We start from the raw sequence: 18,312 nt of genomic DNA on the forward strand, positions 1-18,312 counted from the left end.
AGTGAAAACCATTTCCGGTGACTACCTCTTGAAGCTCATCAAGAGAATGCCAAGAGTGTGCAACGCAGTCATCAAAGCAAAAGGTGGCTACTTTGAAGAACCTAGAATATAAGACATATTTTCAGTTGTTTCACACTTTTTTGTTAAGTATATAATTCCACATGTGTTAATTCATAGTTTTGATGCCTTCAGTGTGAATGTACAATTTTCAAAGTCATGAAAATACAGAAAAATCTTTAAATGAGAAGGTGTGTCCAAACTTTTGGTCTGTACTGTACAGCATTCTATAATTCTGTATACTGTGTGAACACCTCCAGCGTTCATTCCATTTGCGGTCCACAGACAGCTTTAGGATTTACATATCAGGAACAGGTAGTACTTCATATGCTATTTGCATGGGACACATAGGATCAGTGATTCGGCTCCACACATGTTTTTATTTATTTAAATTTATAGACGCACATACAGGTGCATCTCACTAAATTGGAATATCATCAAAAAATGTATTTCAGTTCTTCAATACAAAAAGTGAAACTCATTATATAGAGTCATTGCAAACAGAGTGATCTATTTCAAGTGTTTATTTCTGTTAATGTTGATGATTATGGCTTACAGCCAATGAAGACACAAAAGTCATTATCTCAATAAATTGAAATAATTAACAAAAACCACCTGCAAAGGCTTCCTAAGCATTTAAAAAGGTCCCTTAGTCTGCTTCAGTAGGCTCCACAATCATGGGGAAGACTGCTGACTTGACAGATATCCAGAAGGCAGTCATTGACACACTCCACAAGGTCCATGAGTTCCAATTTTCATTTGGAAATCAAGGTCCCAGAGTCTGGAGGAAAAGTCTGGAGAGGCCACAATCCAAGCTGCTTTAGGTCTAGTGTGAAGTTTCCACAATCAGTGATGGTTTGGGGAGCCATGTCATCTGCTGGTGTAGGTCCACTGTGTTTTAGCGAGACCAAAGTCAGTGCAGCCGTCTACCAGGAAATTTTAGAGCACTTCACGCTCCCCTCTGCCGACAAGCTTTTTGGAGATGGAAATTTCATTCTCCAGCAGGACTTGGCACCTGTCCGCACTGCCAAAAGTACCAATACCTGGTTTAGAAACAACAGTATCACTGTGCTTGACTGGCACTGGACAGAGACACCAGACCCAACAATGCAGACAAGCTGAAGGCTGCTATCAAAGCAACCTGGGCTTCCATAACATCTCAGCAGTACCACAGGCTGATCGCCTCCATGCCACGCCGCACTGATGCAGTAATTGATGCAAAAGGAGCCCCGACCAATTATTGAGTGCATTTACTGAACATACATTTCAGTAGCCAACATTTTGGATTTTAAAAACATTTTTCAAGCTGTTGTTATAAAGTATTCTAATTTACTGAGATAATGACTTTTGTGCTTTCATTGGCTGTAAGCCATAATCATCAACATTAACAGAAATAAACATTTGAAATAGATCACTCTGCTGGTAATGACTCCATATAATATATGAGTTTCACTTTTTGTATTGAAGAACTGAAATTAACTTTTTGATGATATTCTAATTTATTGAGATGCACCAGTATATTTGTGGATAAGTCCCCCCTGCCAGTATCACTTCGCCTCCTGAAGATGACAGGCGAAACGTATGTTGGGGCGTTCGTTGGATTGACTAAGCATGCCATGTTACTTTAATTCATTTTGTTTGTTGGGCCTGGTAGTGTCTATATGCAGTTAGTTACTCTTTTTGCTTTTGGGCATCTTAATTTTAAGCAGAATTACGTCCTCATTAATAATCTTGTTGATTCTATATAGATATGTGACTACTAGTGATGAGCGAGCATACTTGCAAGTACTCGGTACTCGCCCGAGCATCTCAGTACTCGAGATGCTCGGAGCTCACCGAGTACTTGCGAGATGCTCGGGCAGATGTTTAGGTCCCCTCCCTGCATGTTTGGCGCTCTTTAGAGTGCCAATCAACATGCAGGGATTGCCTGCCAATCATTGTAATGCCGCAGCCATGTTGGTTGTGGCATTACAGTGATTGGCTGGCCGCACAGCATCATCAGGTCTATATCAGACCTGGCGCCGCTGTGCTCGTCAGTCTACTTCACAATCAGGCAGTGTAGGGAGAGGTGCTGCTGAGCTACGGAGAGATTTGGTTGTATATTAGGTAGTGTAGGGAGAAAACAAGTACATTACACATATCCATCTCAACAAACACTCCTTCTGATGACTAATCCATCTGCAGAGATTTCAGGCAGGCAGTGTATATAGGCAGACAGGCAGTGTATATAGCAGATTGCAGTGCATATAGCACAAGAGGCTACATTCCATTTGTGCTTTCTGCTGCTGTTAGATATTTCTAGACAAAGGCCCAGGTCTCAGGGGCCAGGAATAATATTTTTTGGATCTTAATCCTCATTATTTGCTTAAAAAGCAATCCAGAGAACACAGTTTTTCTGCGCCATTTGCTTGTTGGCACTGCAGAATACAGCCAGGTCCTTTCCATATTACAACGCTAGAAATCCAGCTATTTAAAACTGTGGTTTGTCCGTCACAAGGACCACATATAATTGCGCTGAAAATATGGCCATTTTTGGTCTCCATTCAAATTTTTTTTCAGTGTGTCAGCAAGTTTTTTGGCACCGGTTTGCTGTTCAAAATACACTGCTCAAAAAAATAAAGGGAAAGCTCAAATAACACATCTTAGATCTGAATGAATGAAATATTCTCATTGAATACTTTGTTCTGTACAAAGTTGAATGTGCTAACAACAAAATCACACAAAAATCATCAATGGAAATCAAATTTATTAACCAATGGAGGCCTGGATTTGGAGTCACCTCCAAAATTCAAGTGGAAAAACACAATACAGGCTGATTGAACTTTGATGTAATGTCCTTAAAACAAGTCAAAATGAGGCTCAGTATTGTGTGTGTGGCCTCCACGTGCCTGTATGACCTCCCTACAACGCCTGGACATGCTCCTGATGAGGTTGCGTATGGTCTCCTGTGGGATCTCCTCCCAGACCTGGACTAAAGCATCCGCCATCTCCTGGACAGTCTGTGGTGCAACGTGACGTTGGTGGATGGAGAGACATGATGTCCCAGATGTGCTCAATCGGATTCAGGTCTGGGGAACAGGCGGGCCAGTCCATAGCTTCAATGCCTTCATCTTGCAGGAACTGCTGACATACTCCAGCCACATGAGGTCTGGCATTGTCCTGCATTAGGAGGAACCCAGGGCCAACCGCACCAGCATATGGTCTCACAAGGGGTCTGAGGATCTCATCTCGGTACCTAATGGTAGTCAGGCTACCTCTGGCGAGCACATGGAGGGCTGTGCGGCCCTCCAAAGAAATGCCACCCCACACCATTACTGACCCACTGCCAAACCGGTCATGCTGAAGGATGTTGCAGGCAGATCGCTCTCAAAGGCGTCTCCAGACTCTGTCACGTCTGTTACATGTGCTCAGTGTGAACCTGCTTTCATCTGTGAAGGGCACCAGTGGCGACTTTGCCAATCCTGGCGTTATGTGGCAAATGCAAAGTGTCCTGCACGGTGTTGGGCTGTGAGCACAACCCCCATCTGTGGACGTCGGGCCCTCATACCACCCTCATGGAGTCAGTTTCTAACAGTTTGTGCAAACACATGCACATTTGTGGCCTGCTGGAGGTCATTTTGCAGGGCTCTGTCAGCGCTCCTTCTGTTCCTCCTTGCAGAAAGGCGGAGGTAGCAGTCTTGCCGCTGGGTTATTGCACTCCTACGACCCCCTCCACATCTCCTGGTGTACTGGCCTGTCTCCTGGTAGCGCCTCCAGCCTCTAGACACTACGCTGACAGACAGAGCAAACCTTCTTGCCACAGCTCGCATTGATGTGCCATCCTGGACGAGCTGCACTACCTGAGCTACTTCTGTGGGCTGTAGAGTCCGTCTCCTGCCACCACGAGTGTGAAAGCACAACCAACATTCAAAAGTGACCAAAACATCAGCCAGAAAGCATTGGTACTGATGTGGTCTGTGGTCCACACCTGCAGAACCCCTCCTTTATTGTGCGTGTCTTGATAATTGCCAATAATTTTCATCTATTGTCTATTCCATTTGCACAACAGCATGTGAAATTGATTGTCAATCAGTGTTGCTTCCTAAGTGGACAGTTTGATTTCACAGAAGTTTGATTTACTTGGAGTTATATTCTGTTGTTTAAGTGTTCCCTTTATTTTTTTGAGCAGTGTAGTTACCTACAGGCCAGGTATTTAAAACTGGTTTCTCCGTCACACGGATCACATTCACATATAACTGCGCTGAAAATACTGCCATTTGTAGTGAGAGTGGAAGATATTGTCCTCCATTTAAAATGGGCAAGGCGCGTGGCAAGGGACGGGGAACTGGGCGTGATGGTGATGGTGCATGCAGAGGCCAAGGCCGTGGGCAAGCTGAAATTGTGCCACAGCAAACACCCACATCTTCTAGCCCGACCTTCCTGTCCCAATTCCTAGGGGACCGCAGCACACCACTATTAAACCTAGAGCAGTGTCAAAAGGTTGTTGTTTGGATAGCGGATAATGCTTCCAATCACTTTGCCACCACCACCACACGGTCAAGTCTCAGTAGCCGTGAGTCTAGACCGCATATTCCTCACCCTGATCCTCCTTCCTCCCACCATGCAGAGTGCCCGGAGACAACTGATCCCACACTTGGACACTCCGAAGAAATGTTCACTTTTCCATTCATTGATTCGGGCCTCTTGCCAGGTCAACTTGAAGCGGGGCAAGAGGAGATCGCATGTAGCGATGCCCAAATATTTGAGCAGCCACGGTCACACGAAGGCGACGGTGGGAAAGTGTCACAAGAGGTGGACGATGATGAGACACAATTGCCAGAAAGTCAGGAGGAGGACCAGGGTGTGGAAGACGAGGCAGTGGATGATATAGTAACTGACCCAACCTGGCAGGAGGACTTGCAGAGCGAGGACAGCAGCACACAGGGGGAGAGAGGCAGAGCACCCCAACAGGCAGGAAGAAGCAGTGTGGTGGCCGCAGACAGAAGGCAGGCAACAGTTCCCCGAAACACCAACACGAAGGAAGTTGCCAGTACAACTGTTGGGTCTTCCCGAGTCTGGTTGTTTTTTGAAGACTCTGCCGATAACCCCAAAAAGGCCATTAGCACCACCTGCCAGGCCAGCATCAGCAGGGGTGGCAAAACTAGCAGCCTGACCACCACCAGCATGATCAGGCACATGGCAGCAAATCACCCGACTTGTGGGGCGAACCCCAGGGTCCAGGAACAGTGTCTGCGGGTGGCACCATTGCTTCTTCCGCTGTTGTGCATGCAAGTCAATCCCCTGTCCATGGTGCATGCGAAGATGTCTCTTGCCCTGCACCTGTCGTTGGACACTCAAGTAGCAGCATCAGGAAGCACGTCCACGTCCATGTTCTAGAGCAGCGTTCAGTTGTCCATACCCCAGTCCTTGGAACGCAAGCGCAAATACGCAGCCAACGCCCCACAGGCCACACTACTAAATTCCCACATTTCACGACTGCTTGCGCTTGAAATGTTGTTGCCTTTTAGGCTCGTGGAGATGGAAGCATTCCGCAACCTGATGGCGACGGCCGTCCCTCGGTACTCGGTCCCCAGCCGCCACTATTTCTCCCGGTGTTCCGTCCCCGCATTACACAAGCACGTGTCCCAAAACATTAGCCGTGCCCTCAACAACGCCGTTACCGGGAAAGTCCACCTACCCACGGACACGTGGACAAGTGCTTGTGGGCAGGGACGGTACATCTTGCTGAACACTGTACTACTTGCGGAACACGTCCTCCCGACGCCAAGGATTGCGGGCCCTAGGTCAATCAGGGTTGCCCCCACAGTCTACAGCTCCTGCACCTCATCCTCCTTAGCCTCCCCCTCCTCTTCAGCCTCCATCTCTGAAATGACCACATCAGTCACAAGCTGGGAGCACTGCAGCACTGCCTCGGCCAAGCGGCAACAGGCTGTGCTGAAGCTAATATGTTTAGGTGAAAAACCGCACAATGCTGAAGAGTTGTGGACAGCTCTGAAAGAGCAGGCAGATCTGTGGTTCACACCGCTGAACCTACAGCCAGGCATGGTCGTGTGTGACAATGGCCGGAACCTGGTGGCGGCTCTGAGGCGAGGCGAGCTCACACACGTACCATGCCTGGCCCATGTGCTTAACCTCGTGGTTCAGCAGTTTCTAAAATCCTACCCGGAGCAGCCAGATCTGCTTGTTAAAGTACGCCGCCTGTGCGCCCATTTTAGAAAGTCACCTACAGCTTCAGCCGCCCTTGCCGTGTTTTAGCAGCGTTTGCAGCTTCCGACTCTAAGATTGGTGTGTATGATGTCCCCATGCGTTGGAACTCTACACTGCAGATGTTGGGAAGGATTTGTGAGCAGAAGAGAGCAGTTGATGACTACCAGCATCAACAAGGCCGTCGGTATTCAATTCAGACTCCACACATAAGACCTCAGGAGTGGACATGGATGTCAGACATATGTACCATCCTCCAAAACTTTGAGGACTCCACCAAGATGGTGAGCAGCGATGACACCATAATTAGTGTCCCCATCCCGCTTCTGTCTTCTGAAATGCTTACAATCAAAGAGGATGCATTGCAGGCGGAGCATGATGAGATGGAGCAAGGAACCATACAGGGTGATTACACACAGCCCAGCCTCATCTCATCCCAACGTGGATTGGGTGGCAATGAGGAGGAGGAAGAACAGGAGCTAGTTTCATGCGCTATAGACGGTACTACCGGCACAGCTGTCATACCGTCTGTTCAGCGTGGATGGCCAGAGGACAGAAGAGGAGGAGAGCATGGTCAGTCATCCTCTTGGTGAGGACACGGAAGTCTTGCCTGTTAGCAGTTGGCACGCATGGCTGAGTCTATGTTACACTGCCTTTTCCATGACCCTCGCGTTCTCAAAATTTTGGGTGACAGTGAATACTGGTTGGTGATACTTCTAGACCCACGCTACAAGGAAAACTTTATATCTCTTATTTCTGAGGCGGACAGGTCTACAAAAATGGGGCTGTACCAGAAGGCCCTTGTTGCAGAACTATTAAAAAAATTCCCATCTGAAAACGCTGGCGGCAGAGGTCACAGTTCGTTGGACCACCAAGGAGTACAGGCGAGAGAGAGACAACTCCGCAAATATAAATAAAGCAGCAAGGACTTCCTATATTAAGGGGAGTATAACAATCACTCACATCCACTATGGGTATGTATTACCTCCTCAATGGTGCACACCCGACGCACATTTCGGCTCAGCTGCCTTTGTCAGGGGGTGGTCTCAATAGAAATAGGCGGGGTTTAAAAGGGCCATCTAACCAATAATGTGCGAGGGTGTGGAATCGATACACCAATGTGTGTGAGGTGAGCTTGTAGTGACGCATGCAAACCGACGCCCACCCGCCGTATTCACGGCAACCCCGTCATGTGACCGATGACGCCCCGATCACGTGGGTGTCCTGGCTGCTTTATTTATATTTGCGGTGAACATACTGGCTGAGGATTTTTTGTGCCAACGCTTTATTTGTTATACTTGTGCACTGGATACATCTGATGGTATGCCTTTGGTTTACCTACCTTAATGTATGATCTGTAGGCATTTGCCACTTGGCATTTTTTCTATCTATATAATATTTATATTCTATCATACTGTGTGATTTGGGTATTTTCAGCCAATACATTTTTGCACAAATTGATGTAGCAGTTTTATTATACTGTGAGATTCGGGTATATTCAGCCAATACATTTTTGCATAAATTGATGTAGCAGTGTCTATTGATTGAAGCATAATACATGGTATATTTCATACATAAACTCTATTGATCTGATTATTATGCCTGAATGGACAGTATTTGCCACTTGGCACTTTCCGAATATTATACCTGCTCTTATTTAGGCACTGGCATATTTCTCATTTAGTCCATTTTTTGATGTTTTTCAGCAGCATATATAGAGAAGGGTCTTTGTGGTTACTATTTGCACCTCCGCCTTTGGTGCCTCTCTACCACATAGTTTTTAATCATTTCTTGTGTCTTGTGATTCATCACCCATGCTTGTTAAAATTAAATAAACATTTTTCATGATATAAGTGACCAGTTTTGAAGCGTGTTTCTCTCGTTTTCCACTGTTGACTTCTGTGGACGTCCAGGCAGTTCCCAGGCTCACCAGGGATCGCATTTTTTTTTTTTTGCAGAATGTGGATTTGGCCACTCCTAATATTTCTGCTATCTCTCTGATGAATGGTGGTCTGTTTCTCTTAAATTGAGAGCTCCTTTGACCGCATATTATGTGTTCACAGCAACAGCTTTCAAATGCAAATGCCACACGTGGAATTAGCTCCAGACCCTTTACCTGCTTAACTGATAATGAATTAACGAGGAAATAGCCCATGCAACCCATTAAACAACTTTTGAGATAACTGTCCAATTACTTTTGGTCCCTTTAAAATGAGGCAGCTACATATTAAAGAGCTGTAATTCCTAAATCTTTACTGCAATTACTACGTCAATGCCCTCAAATTAAGGCCAGGGTCACACGAGCATTGATTCTCTCTTGAGAGAATAGGATCGATTATGGTAATGACACTCAGCTCAAACTCTGATCAGCCGAATGTAAGTTTATTGTGATCCAATTCATGAGAGAATTGTATCACATGTGCGAAGAAGACGGAGAACTTAATTTCTCCAACTTCTTCAATGTCTGTTTCTGCGTAAATCGGACTGCACCCTGATGACATCTCAGTGCACAGCATTGTTTTACACAAACCCATAGACGTGAACGAGTGCGCGTAATCCGATGTGCGCAGCCACTTGCAGAATGGTGCGATTTTTGTTCTCTTGCCAAATTAGCATGAGGAAAAAAAAGCAGATCAGCACTTCCCCATAGTACAAGATTGGTCCAAGTGCTATACGATAAAACATCAGATAGCATTCATCCGAGTTGTAAACTCGTGTGGTCAAGACCTCAAGCTGGCAGTCTGCACTTTAAGCCCATATTGATTATGTAACTGTATTTTGAATATGTTTTTGTAAACAGCTAAAATGCCAAAACTTGTGTCACTGTATATTCCACTATATAAAGTCCTCTATACGAATAGGAGATGTGTTTACAATTTTTTATACGGTTTGGAGAAAATGGTTAGCAATAGGATACACTGCCAACTAGGATTCCCAGCAGAACTCTCTTTATATTTAGTGCTATCATATCTTTGCATAAGGTGTTACTTAAGGACATAGGTGGGCATGGGGAGCGGTATGATTGGTTGCTGTGTATGAGGTTGTATGTATTGAGTGTATGAATATGATTTGTTAGTTGTTATGCTACTACATTATATGGATCTAGAGTCAGAAGTATGCTATTGACATTATTATTATACTCAGGTCTTGAAAGGTTTAAATAATCTCCCATATTCTTACTGAACTGGCTTCATTGGACATTGATGATACTTATAACATCATTTGTACGATTCTAAGGTCGTGTACACATGTTGCAGATTTGGTGCGTTTTTGCCATGCAGATTTGCTAGCAAAACCTAATGCCAGGAAAGTGAATGAGAAACCTGAAGTGTCATGCACACATTAAGTACTTTAGACTTGCAGATTTGGTGCAGAAAATAATCTGTAGCATGTCAATTCTCTGTGCGTTTTTGCCTGTGTTTTTAACCCATTGAATGCACTGAAAAAACACAGGCGACGCAAAGTTTTTGAGACTGCGTCTTCCGGCCAAAAGAGATGCAGAAATTTCTGCACACAAAATACTCAACATGTGCACATGCCCTGATTGTTGCTATTGATAATATTTTTATTGTGTTAAGCAGTTTTCATGCATAAGCCTAATGCAGATGAACATAAACTTAATCATAATTAAAAAAATTGTTGAAAGAAAATGATAAACTTTGAAAATCAAACTTTATTGCAATTATAAACAGGTGCAGGAGATGTCCAAATAATATACATGTAGTATGTACGGAAACTGTAAAACAAGTGATAACGCACTTCCTTTATAATGTGACATCTTCTAAACATACCTACAAATGTAAAATTCACCAAAGACCAAGATCTGAAGGAGCTATAAAGTAAAGTATCAAGCTCTATGGTTAAAGAAGCACTCCCATGAAAAGTTGTATCCTCTTAATATATTGCAATCATCATATTACAGAGCACTGTGTACTTACAATTGCTCATTTTGTCTTTCTCCCCAGATAATTCTTCTTTTCTCCACTAGGTCAATGACATCACGTGATTATAAAATGACTAACTGAATCCTTTTAAGCTCTATTTAGAAACAGGAGGTAAATTTTTCCTGTATGAGTGATGAGTCACAGCAAATATCCCTGGCGGCTGGGAGGAGTGGAGCAGCTGGGTCAGAAGATGAAGTGGGGAATGATAAATGCAGGGACAAGAGACTTCCTGTTTCTATATAGAGCAGAGAAAAGAGAAGAATTAGCTAGGTAGAAAAGCTAAATGAGCAATTTTAAGTACACAGTGCTATGTAATATAATGATTGCAATATATTAAGAGGATAAAATCTTGGATGGGAGTGCACCTTTAACTTTCTAGACCCTTTTTTAGGACCTTTGTTCAGCTTCAGAAATAAAATATACACCATTTCAGGAGTAGCATAACTGAAAGTATGCTGTTTCCTGGGGTAGCACCAACAGTAGAGAATAAAGTCTTGGTGTCAAAAGAAATCATTTTAACCAGCAGTTGCAATACTAATATTAAATTAATTTAATTATCTTTCACAACTGAAAATGTTCAATGTCTGAAACAGAGCAGCACTGACTTCTGAGCTGGTGATTTGCAAAGCTCTCATGAATCTGCAGTTAGAGGACACTAGCCAACTACACTTTGCTGTCATATGCAGTGGCAGTCTGCAGATAAAGGGGCATTAGAGTAAATAAAGACCTCTAAAGTCAAGCTAAACATTAATAACGTCATAGTAAAGCACAATAGGTAAACTGTGAAAGATGGTAGTTAAAAATGCAACGTGTGTAATATTTACTGTACTTCATTACAGTCTTAAATTTATAGGACATCAGTCAACACATCAAGTAGAAGCAGAAACCATGTGTACAATATACTTTTATGGCAAGTGAAAAAACTTTACTTTGCATATCTATATAGTTTGCCTTAGTGTTCTAATAACATGAAATTTGTATTTTTATACAATTTGGAAATTTTCTTCTAATTAAATAACTTACTCTGGGACAAGGTGCATCACATTTACACTCAGCCATGCAGATGCATCTCATGTCATTAGATAAGTAAGCAATACTCCCTACCTTATACCAGCAATGACCCATTTATCAATCCTAGAGGACCGCAGTTAATTGTAAAACATAGAGGTTGGAAACACATGGGACTGATCCACAGCATAATTCAATTATTGTATTGTGGTGGGTAATATCTCATCTACAGCGAGGGTAGTAGAATATCAAGCTGTGTATCCGTCCCTTGTGCTTGTACCATTTGTTCCCATATTTTATTCACATTTATAGTTTCCTAAATAAATGCTACTATATTTATTTGTTAGCATCGTACTATAGCATGTAGGAACACTATCCCTATAGTGTTTCTCTGGTTGTGTTTGTATTGTAATGCGTCAGGAGCAAATCCTCTACAACAGATGAGCTGTATCTACAGCGTGGTAGACATACAGTACCTTGTACCGCAGTGTTACACATACATGCATAGACTATGGTCCTAATTATAATATTTCTATTTAATACTATAACACTTTATGATCAACTACCTAACAATGCATTATATTAGTGATATAATACCATATATCACTAATATATGGTATTATTGGTCTGGCCACTGAAGATACTATTAAAAGGGAACCTAAACTACGAGCAGCACAAATCGCATACTGGTTGTGTTATTGCAGCCGTATATGTTTTATGCGGCGTTACAGAGAAACAATACTTGTAAAAGCTGGCCGGCCACCGTGCGTCTTGGATGACAAGTCCAAGAGGTATGTCCCTGGTGGCTTCTCCCAGCTCCCTTAGACTGACAGGTGTCTACTTATACACAAAGATAGGGAGGGAAAGACTTGTTAAGTCAAGGGCTGTAGGGCGGAGAGAAGTCACTGAGGACTCACCTCTTGGACTAGTCAATCGAGATGCATCATCCACAGCCGCCTCTTAAAAGAATGTTTTCCGTAAAACGCTGCAGCATTTCAAAGTGAACCACACATGACGGCAATAATGCAGCCAGTGTCTAATTCATGCTGCCCGTGGTTTAGGCAGCCTGAATCTGCTGTTAGGTTCCCTTTAAACCTATGAAGGCAAAAAATTGCTACAACAGTGTTTCATTCTGATCGGTTCCCAGTCACTAGACTGTGCAGGGAGCAGCGGTGAGGACCCAATGAAGTGTATAGGGACCAGCTGCAGTTTCCTACACAGTCGGGTGGGAGGATCACAACTTTGACGGAAACAATTAAAAGGCGGTGCAGTGATACAAAAGCACGGAGTCTTCTTAATTTAACCACCAAGTCCGAAAAGTGAGACTCCCCCCAACCCCCATGAAAAACAGAAGGCACATACTTGCGATATTCTATAATTAAAAGGGTTTTCTGAGATTTGGATGAAGGGAGTATGGCAGCAGCCCAAAAGAGTCTGCTGAGCCCCAGGAGATCTGGCACAGACATTACTGTACCGGTATGATAGGTGATTATGGTATTTTTATTTTATAAGGGAGTCTACTTTATTTAAAAAGAGTTTGTCCATTTAGTGCATAACCCCTTTAATAAAATAGGAATACTTCTTTAAACCAAGGTTGAATACAACAGACTTGACGTCTGCTATTTTACCCCCCATAACATTCAATAAAAAAGTAATTAATAAACATTGAACATCTTGTTCAGTGCAATTTGTTTTAGAAAAGTAAAAACCATTAAAGTGTATTTTGTTCTGCAGCTCTGGCAGGGAAACGGTCCATAACTTAACAATGCATCTCCAATTATGCTTCACTAGAACTAAATCATATCAATCCTATCTAGGTCCAGTGCGTTCTTCATAAACCTGCTCATTAGTCGGCCTTCTAGAAACAAGATGCTTGTAAACAATTACGTGCAATTAACGGAGGAAACCACAAATAAATTAACTTATCTAAAAATAAAGTCAATCCAAATATTCACCAGCATTTCTGGATATCAAACCTGTTCAAAAGAGGAGAAGAGAATAGGTTACTTAAGCAATGAACACAAGAAAAGCTTTAATTTCTATGGTTCTATGGCCTCCACAGATATAGATTCACAGCATTCAATACTGGATAAATTTAGTTTGTATTGTCCTGCATTTTCAGTAAACTAACAGCACAAATGCAGTAAAATCTGTCATGTAGGATCTTCATTGTTAAATAACAAATCTAACATTTATTTTACACTGGGCGATCATCGCCCCAGCGTATTAGTACACACATTTGAACTTGAGGAGACGTGCTGCTGATAATAATGCAGAGTCTTGCACAAATATTCTTGCAAAACCCTCCTGATAATTGCAGAATTTAAAATAGAATTAAATAAGTTAGTCAAGTGGTACAAGATGTGGGCAATTTGTCCGTCCATGTACTATTAATGTTCTCTTAAAGGGGTTATCTGGCCTTAGAACACAAGTCTGCAGTCACTCTATGTGACTGCAAACTTGTGAATCGTCACATCGCGTGCACTGCTAGCTGTGTAGATTCTCCAATGCTGGGAGTGGCGGGCGGGCGCACATGCCGTCACATGCTTATTGAACGTGTGCAGCCTTGCTTAATGCAAGTGTCTTGAGTGAGGCTGGAAATGTCTAGCCAAATGTGGCTGGAAGTATGCAAATTGCATACTTGTGGTCACATGACCACGCGCTTCCTGCAGCAGCACCGGAGAATCCTCATAGTGAGCAGTGTGCACGCTGTAAGGATTCACAAGTCTGCACAGAGTGACTGCAGACTTGTAGCCTAAAACCAGACAACCCTTTTAATGTGCATCAGTTAAAGCTATAACTTCTAATACAAAAAATTTAATCAAAATTGTTTGTCTGGTAACAAAGCTGTATTGATCTGTTGAAACAAACACAGCTTGAAAATAAAGTATGCATACATATTGGAACTAGTGCACATGGATTACCATAGAAGCAAATAATGGCCACCTTACACTTACAGTAAAATACGTACATATTCTAATGAAGAAACTTAAAGAAAAAAGCATAAAAAGTTAATGAAAAAAAAAACACAGCCATAGAGGGGGTTAAAGCACAACACTAGCCTCTTGTCTCTACCTATTGATTTCACACACCTAGAAAAGTCAAGAGACATGGAAAAAGATCATTACTGTGAACAGACTGGAGGAAAATCTGTTCATTTCCCCACGAGGATGCTGTTCCTGTCATTTCAGCTGTCAATGGATGGTATAATTGAGGAATAAAGCCTTTTCGAAACTATCTGGATAAAGGCTCATGTTGTAGATTTGTCAATACTAATAACAAGACTTGTGTTCCTGTATTAATTACTTGATGAAAGCCTGTAAAGATTGTGCCAATAGCATCCTGCCAGATGCTGTGTACGGGGGCTGCATATTCTTGCCAGAAAGCAATATAATTTGTTTTAAAACTGTAACTTCAAAACCTGTTCTCAAAGATTATAAAATCAGGGCTTAATGGAGTTGTCCAGGATTGTGATAATTATGACCTATCCTTAGTATAGGCCATCAATATCTGATCATTTGGTTTTGACAGCCATCACCCCAATGATCAGCTGCTATAACCTCTGCTGGCAGCTGGATGAAAAAAGTAGAAAGAGCTCAGCGCCAAACACTGTGTAGTGTCTGTTCTTGGGTACTGCAGTTCAGCTCTTATTCAGTAGGAGCTGCACGGTTTATTCTTTATGTCCCTCACATGATCAGAATGCCCTCTATGTGCAATTCATTTGAAAAATGTATCTGTAGACTCAAATCATTACTCTGGGGAATGCATCAACCAGGCAAAAATGTTACATTTCCGGCAGCCCTGTATAATATCATATGCGTCCTTCATATCTACTGGAATTATACAATAACAGTTCTTACTAAATCACAGCAGAAAAATCATTAGGGAAGAAAGGCTGACTAGAGTCTGAGTAATCCACTCAAAGGCTTTCACTGTATGCAAAAGTAGAGGTTGAGCTCCCCTGAATTTTGGGGTGCACTTTGTACATTTCGCCTCTCCATTGCGGAGATATTCGCAAAGTATATGGCACCTAATGAGTTAAAAAAAAAAAAGTTATGTCCAAGTGGGTGTTGTCAGAGTCAATATGGGATGAGGGCCAGTTCAGCTGTGTCACAGTGAAAACGCTCTCAGTTAATACTGCCTGAAAAAAAAAAGTTATTCATTGAGGGCGTTTTCACTGTGACACAGCTAAACACAGCTGCACTGGCCCTCATCCGACACTGACTCGGTCATACATCTCACCCACTAAGAAACCTGCTCTATGCTATTAAAGGGACATGTTCTTTCTTCTTTTGATTGTTGCTCCCTGATTATGATTGGTCAACATAAAAAAAAAAACAGTCAAATAATCATTAACCATAAGCATCTGAACCTGGTGGTCAACAAGGGGCACATTATGGGAACATACTCACTAAAATAAAATGGCACATGAGACTAAGATCCCATCAGTGACACACACTTCGATCACCCAGCAGAACTCTGTCCCACTGAAGCAGCAGCTGTTCTCCAACCTGAGGCTCCAGTTCCTAAAAATATGAATAAAATGAAACTTGCACAAGAGATGGAAGAGAAGGTGTCACAGACATCCAGGATGTCCTTATCACAGAGAGGACAAAACAAGTCACAATCCCTGAAATCAGTGGTTTGTGAAAAACAGAAGAGAACTACACTACAGCTGGATTTGCAAGTGGATGATCCATACAATGTTATATATACAGTGGAGAAAATAAGTATTTGATACACTGCCGTTTTTGCAAGTTTTCCCATTTACAAAGAATGGAGAGGACTGTAATTTTTATCGTAGGCACACTTCACCTGTGAAAGTCATAATCTAAAAATATAAACCAGAAAATCACATTGCATGATTTTGAAATTATTAAATTGCACTTCATTGCATGAATTAAGTATTTGATCACCTACCAATCAACAAGAATTCTGGCTCTCACAGACCTGTAAGTTTTTCTTTAAGAAGCCCTCCTACTCTGCACTCATTACCTGTATTAATTGTACTTGTTTGAACTCGTTACCAGCATAAAAGACACCTGTTCACACACAATCAATCACACTCCAACCTCTCCACAAGTGCCAAGACCAAAGAGCTGTCTAAGGACACCAGGGACAAAATTGTAGACCTGCACAAGGCTGAGATGGACTACAAGACAATAGGCAGCAGCTTGGTGGGAAGGCAACAACTGTTGGCACAATTATTAGAAAATGGAAAAAAACACAAGATGACTGTCAATCATCTTCGATCTGGGGCTCCATGCAAGATCTCGCCTCGTGGGGTAAGGATGATCTTGCAGGGCACGCAAGGTCCCCCTGCTCAAGTCAGCACATGTCCAGGCCCATTTGAAGTTTGACAATGACCATCTGGATGATCCAGAGGAGGCATGGGAGAAGGTCATGTGGGCAGATGAGACCAAAATGGAACTTTTGGTATCAACTCCACTGGTATTTGGAGGAAGAAGAAGGATGAGTACAACCCCAAGAACACCGTCCCAACAATGAAGCATGGTGGGGGAAACATCATACTTTGGGGGTGCTTTTCTGCAAAGGGGACAGGACGATTGCACCGTATTGAAGAGTGGATGGATTGGATCATGTTTCACAAGATTTTGGTCAACAACCTCATTCCCTCAGTAAGAGCATTGAAGGTAGGTCACAGCTGGGTCTTCCAGCATGACAATGACCCAAAACACACAGCCAGAGCAACTAAGGAGTGGCTCCTTAAGAAACATTTCAGTGTCCTGGAGTGGCATAGCCAGTCTCCAGACCTGAATCCAGTAGAAAATCTTTGGAGGGAAATGAAACTCAATGTTGCCCAGCGACAGCCCCAAAACCTGAAAGATCTGGAGAAGATCTGTATGGAGGAGTGGGCCAAAATCCCTGCTGCAGTGTGTGCAAACTTGGTCAAGAACTACAGGAAACTTCTGACCTCTGTAATTGCAAACAAAGGTTTCTGTACCAAATATTATGTTCTGCTTTTCTATTATATCAAATACTTATTTCATGCAATAAACTGCAAATTAAGTGAAGTGTACCTATGATAAAAATTACAGACATCTCCATTGTTTGTAGGTGGGAAAACTTGCAAAATCGGCAGTGTATCAAAGACTTATTTTCCCCACTGTATAAAATGCTTAAAAAGACCCAATGAAAGGCTACAACAATATTTTTGACATTTGTATAAATAATTTATAACATTAGGAGTTTTGTTTTTATTTTGGTTTGCCATTTCCTATCTTGTCAGTCCTAACATATTTTTAAAGGGGTTCTCCAGGAGTAGGATATCTTGAGGGTATGTAATTAGTATCTGGTCGTAAAGATAATTTTATATGCATTCAAATACCAGTATGGGTGGAAAAGTTACTCCAAGTTTATCACCATTTTAAGACGGCTTCCAAAGGGGTAATATCAAGTAACCGATTGCCCCCTAATATACCTGCAAATAAGTTAAGTTCATCTCCCATGTCTAGGTTATAGAGACGTGAAAAAAGGTCTTTTGATACTCACCTTAAAATCTGTTTCTCCTATAGTCTTCATTGGGGGACATAGAACCATGGGATAGTCTTCTGCCACTTGGAGGCTGACACTATTATTGCATTTAAATAAAATTGGCTCCTTCCCAGCAGACTATACCCTGCCTGCTGGAGTCAGGCTTCCTCAATTTTGTGAGAAAGCAGTAGGAGAGGAAAAGAAAAAAGGTAAGAAGAAACATAACTGCATTCCCAACCGGGCAACCAAAGGAAGGAGCTGTGTCCCCTAATGAAAACTATGAGAAACAGATTTTATGGTGAGTCCCAAAAATCTACTTTTCTCGTTCGTCTCTTTGGGGGACACAGAACCACGGGACGTCCTAAAGCTGTTCCTAGAGTGGCAAAGAATGAAATATCATACTGTTACCACCTAGTCTTCCGCCACAACTATAGCAGAAGTCTGGGCTACTGCCGTATGCAGTATCTTCCTATCAAGACTTGCATGTGCAGAGGCAAAAGTGTGCACCCTGTAAAACGTAGAAAATGTATGCACCGATGCTCAAGTAGCTGCTTTACAGAGCTGAAAAGCTGATGCCTGATGACGATCCACCCTAGAAACTCCC

At 42.5% G+C, this 18,312-nt stretch overlaps 1 protein-coding gene across 4 annotated transcripts in view; it reads right to left on the reverse strand.

Moving 5' to 3' along the window:
• Nucleotides 1-9,914: 9,914 nt before the first annotated feature.
• The window catches only part of YTHDC2 (YTH N6-methyladenosine RNA binding protein C2), a 131,889-nt gene continuing 123,491 nt past the window's right edge, over nucleotides 9,915-18,312 (reverse strand). For all 4 annotated transcript variants that reach the window (XM_073677216.1, XM_073677232.1, XM_073677212.1 and 1 more), the window contains 2 exons: nucleotides 15,626-15,739; nucleotides 9,915-13,189 (listed from right to left, as the gene is read on the reverse strand). In XM_073677216.1, the coding sequence (XP_073533317.1) occupies nucleotides 15,659-15,739 (81 nt within the window). In that variant the 3' untranslated portion in view covers nucleotides 9,915-13,189; nucleotides 15,626-15,658. The remainder of the gene's footprint in view (nucleotides 13,190-15,625; nucleotides 15,740-18,312) is intronic.

The sequence above is a fragment of the Phyllobates terribilis genome, unplaced genomic scaffold (genome assembly GCF_046119375.1).
Source record: "Phyllobates terribilis strain yellow unplaced genomic scaffold, ASM4611937v1 Scaffold_1__5_contigs__length_1240528914, whole genome shotgun sequence".
Lineage (NCBI taxonomy): Eukaryota > Metazoa > Chordata > Amphibia > Anura > Dendrobatidae > Phyllobates > Phyllobates terribilis.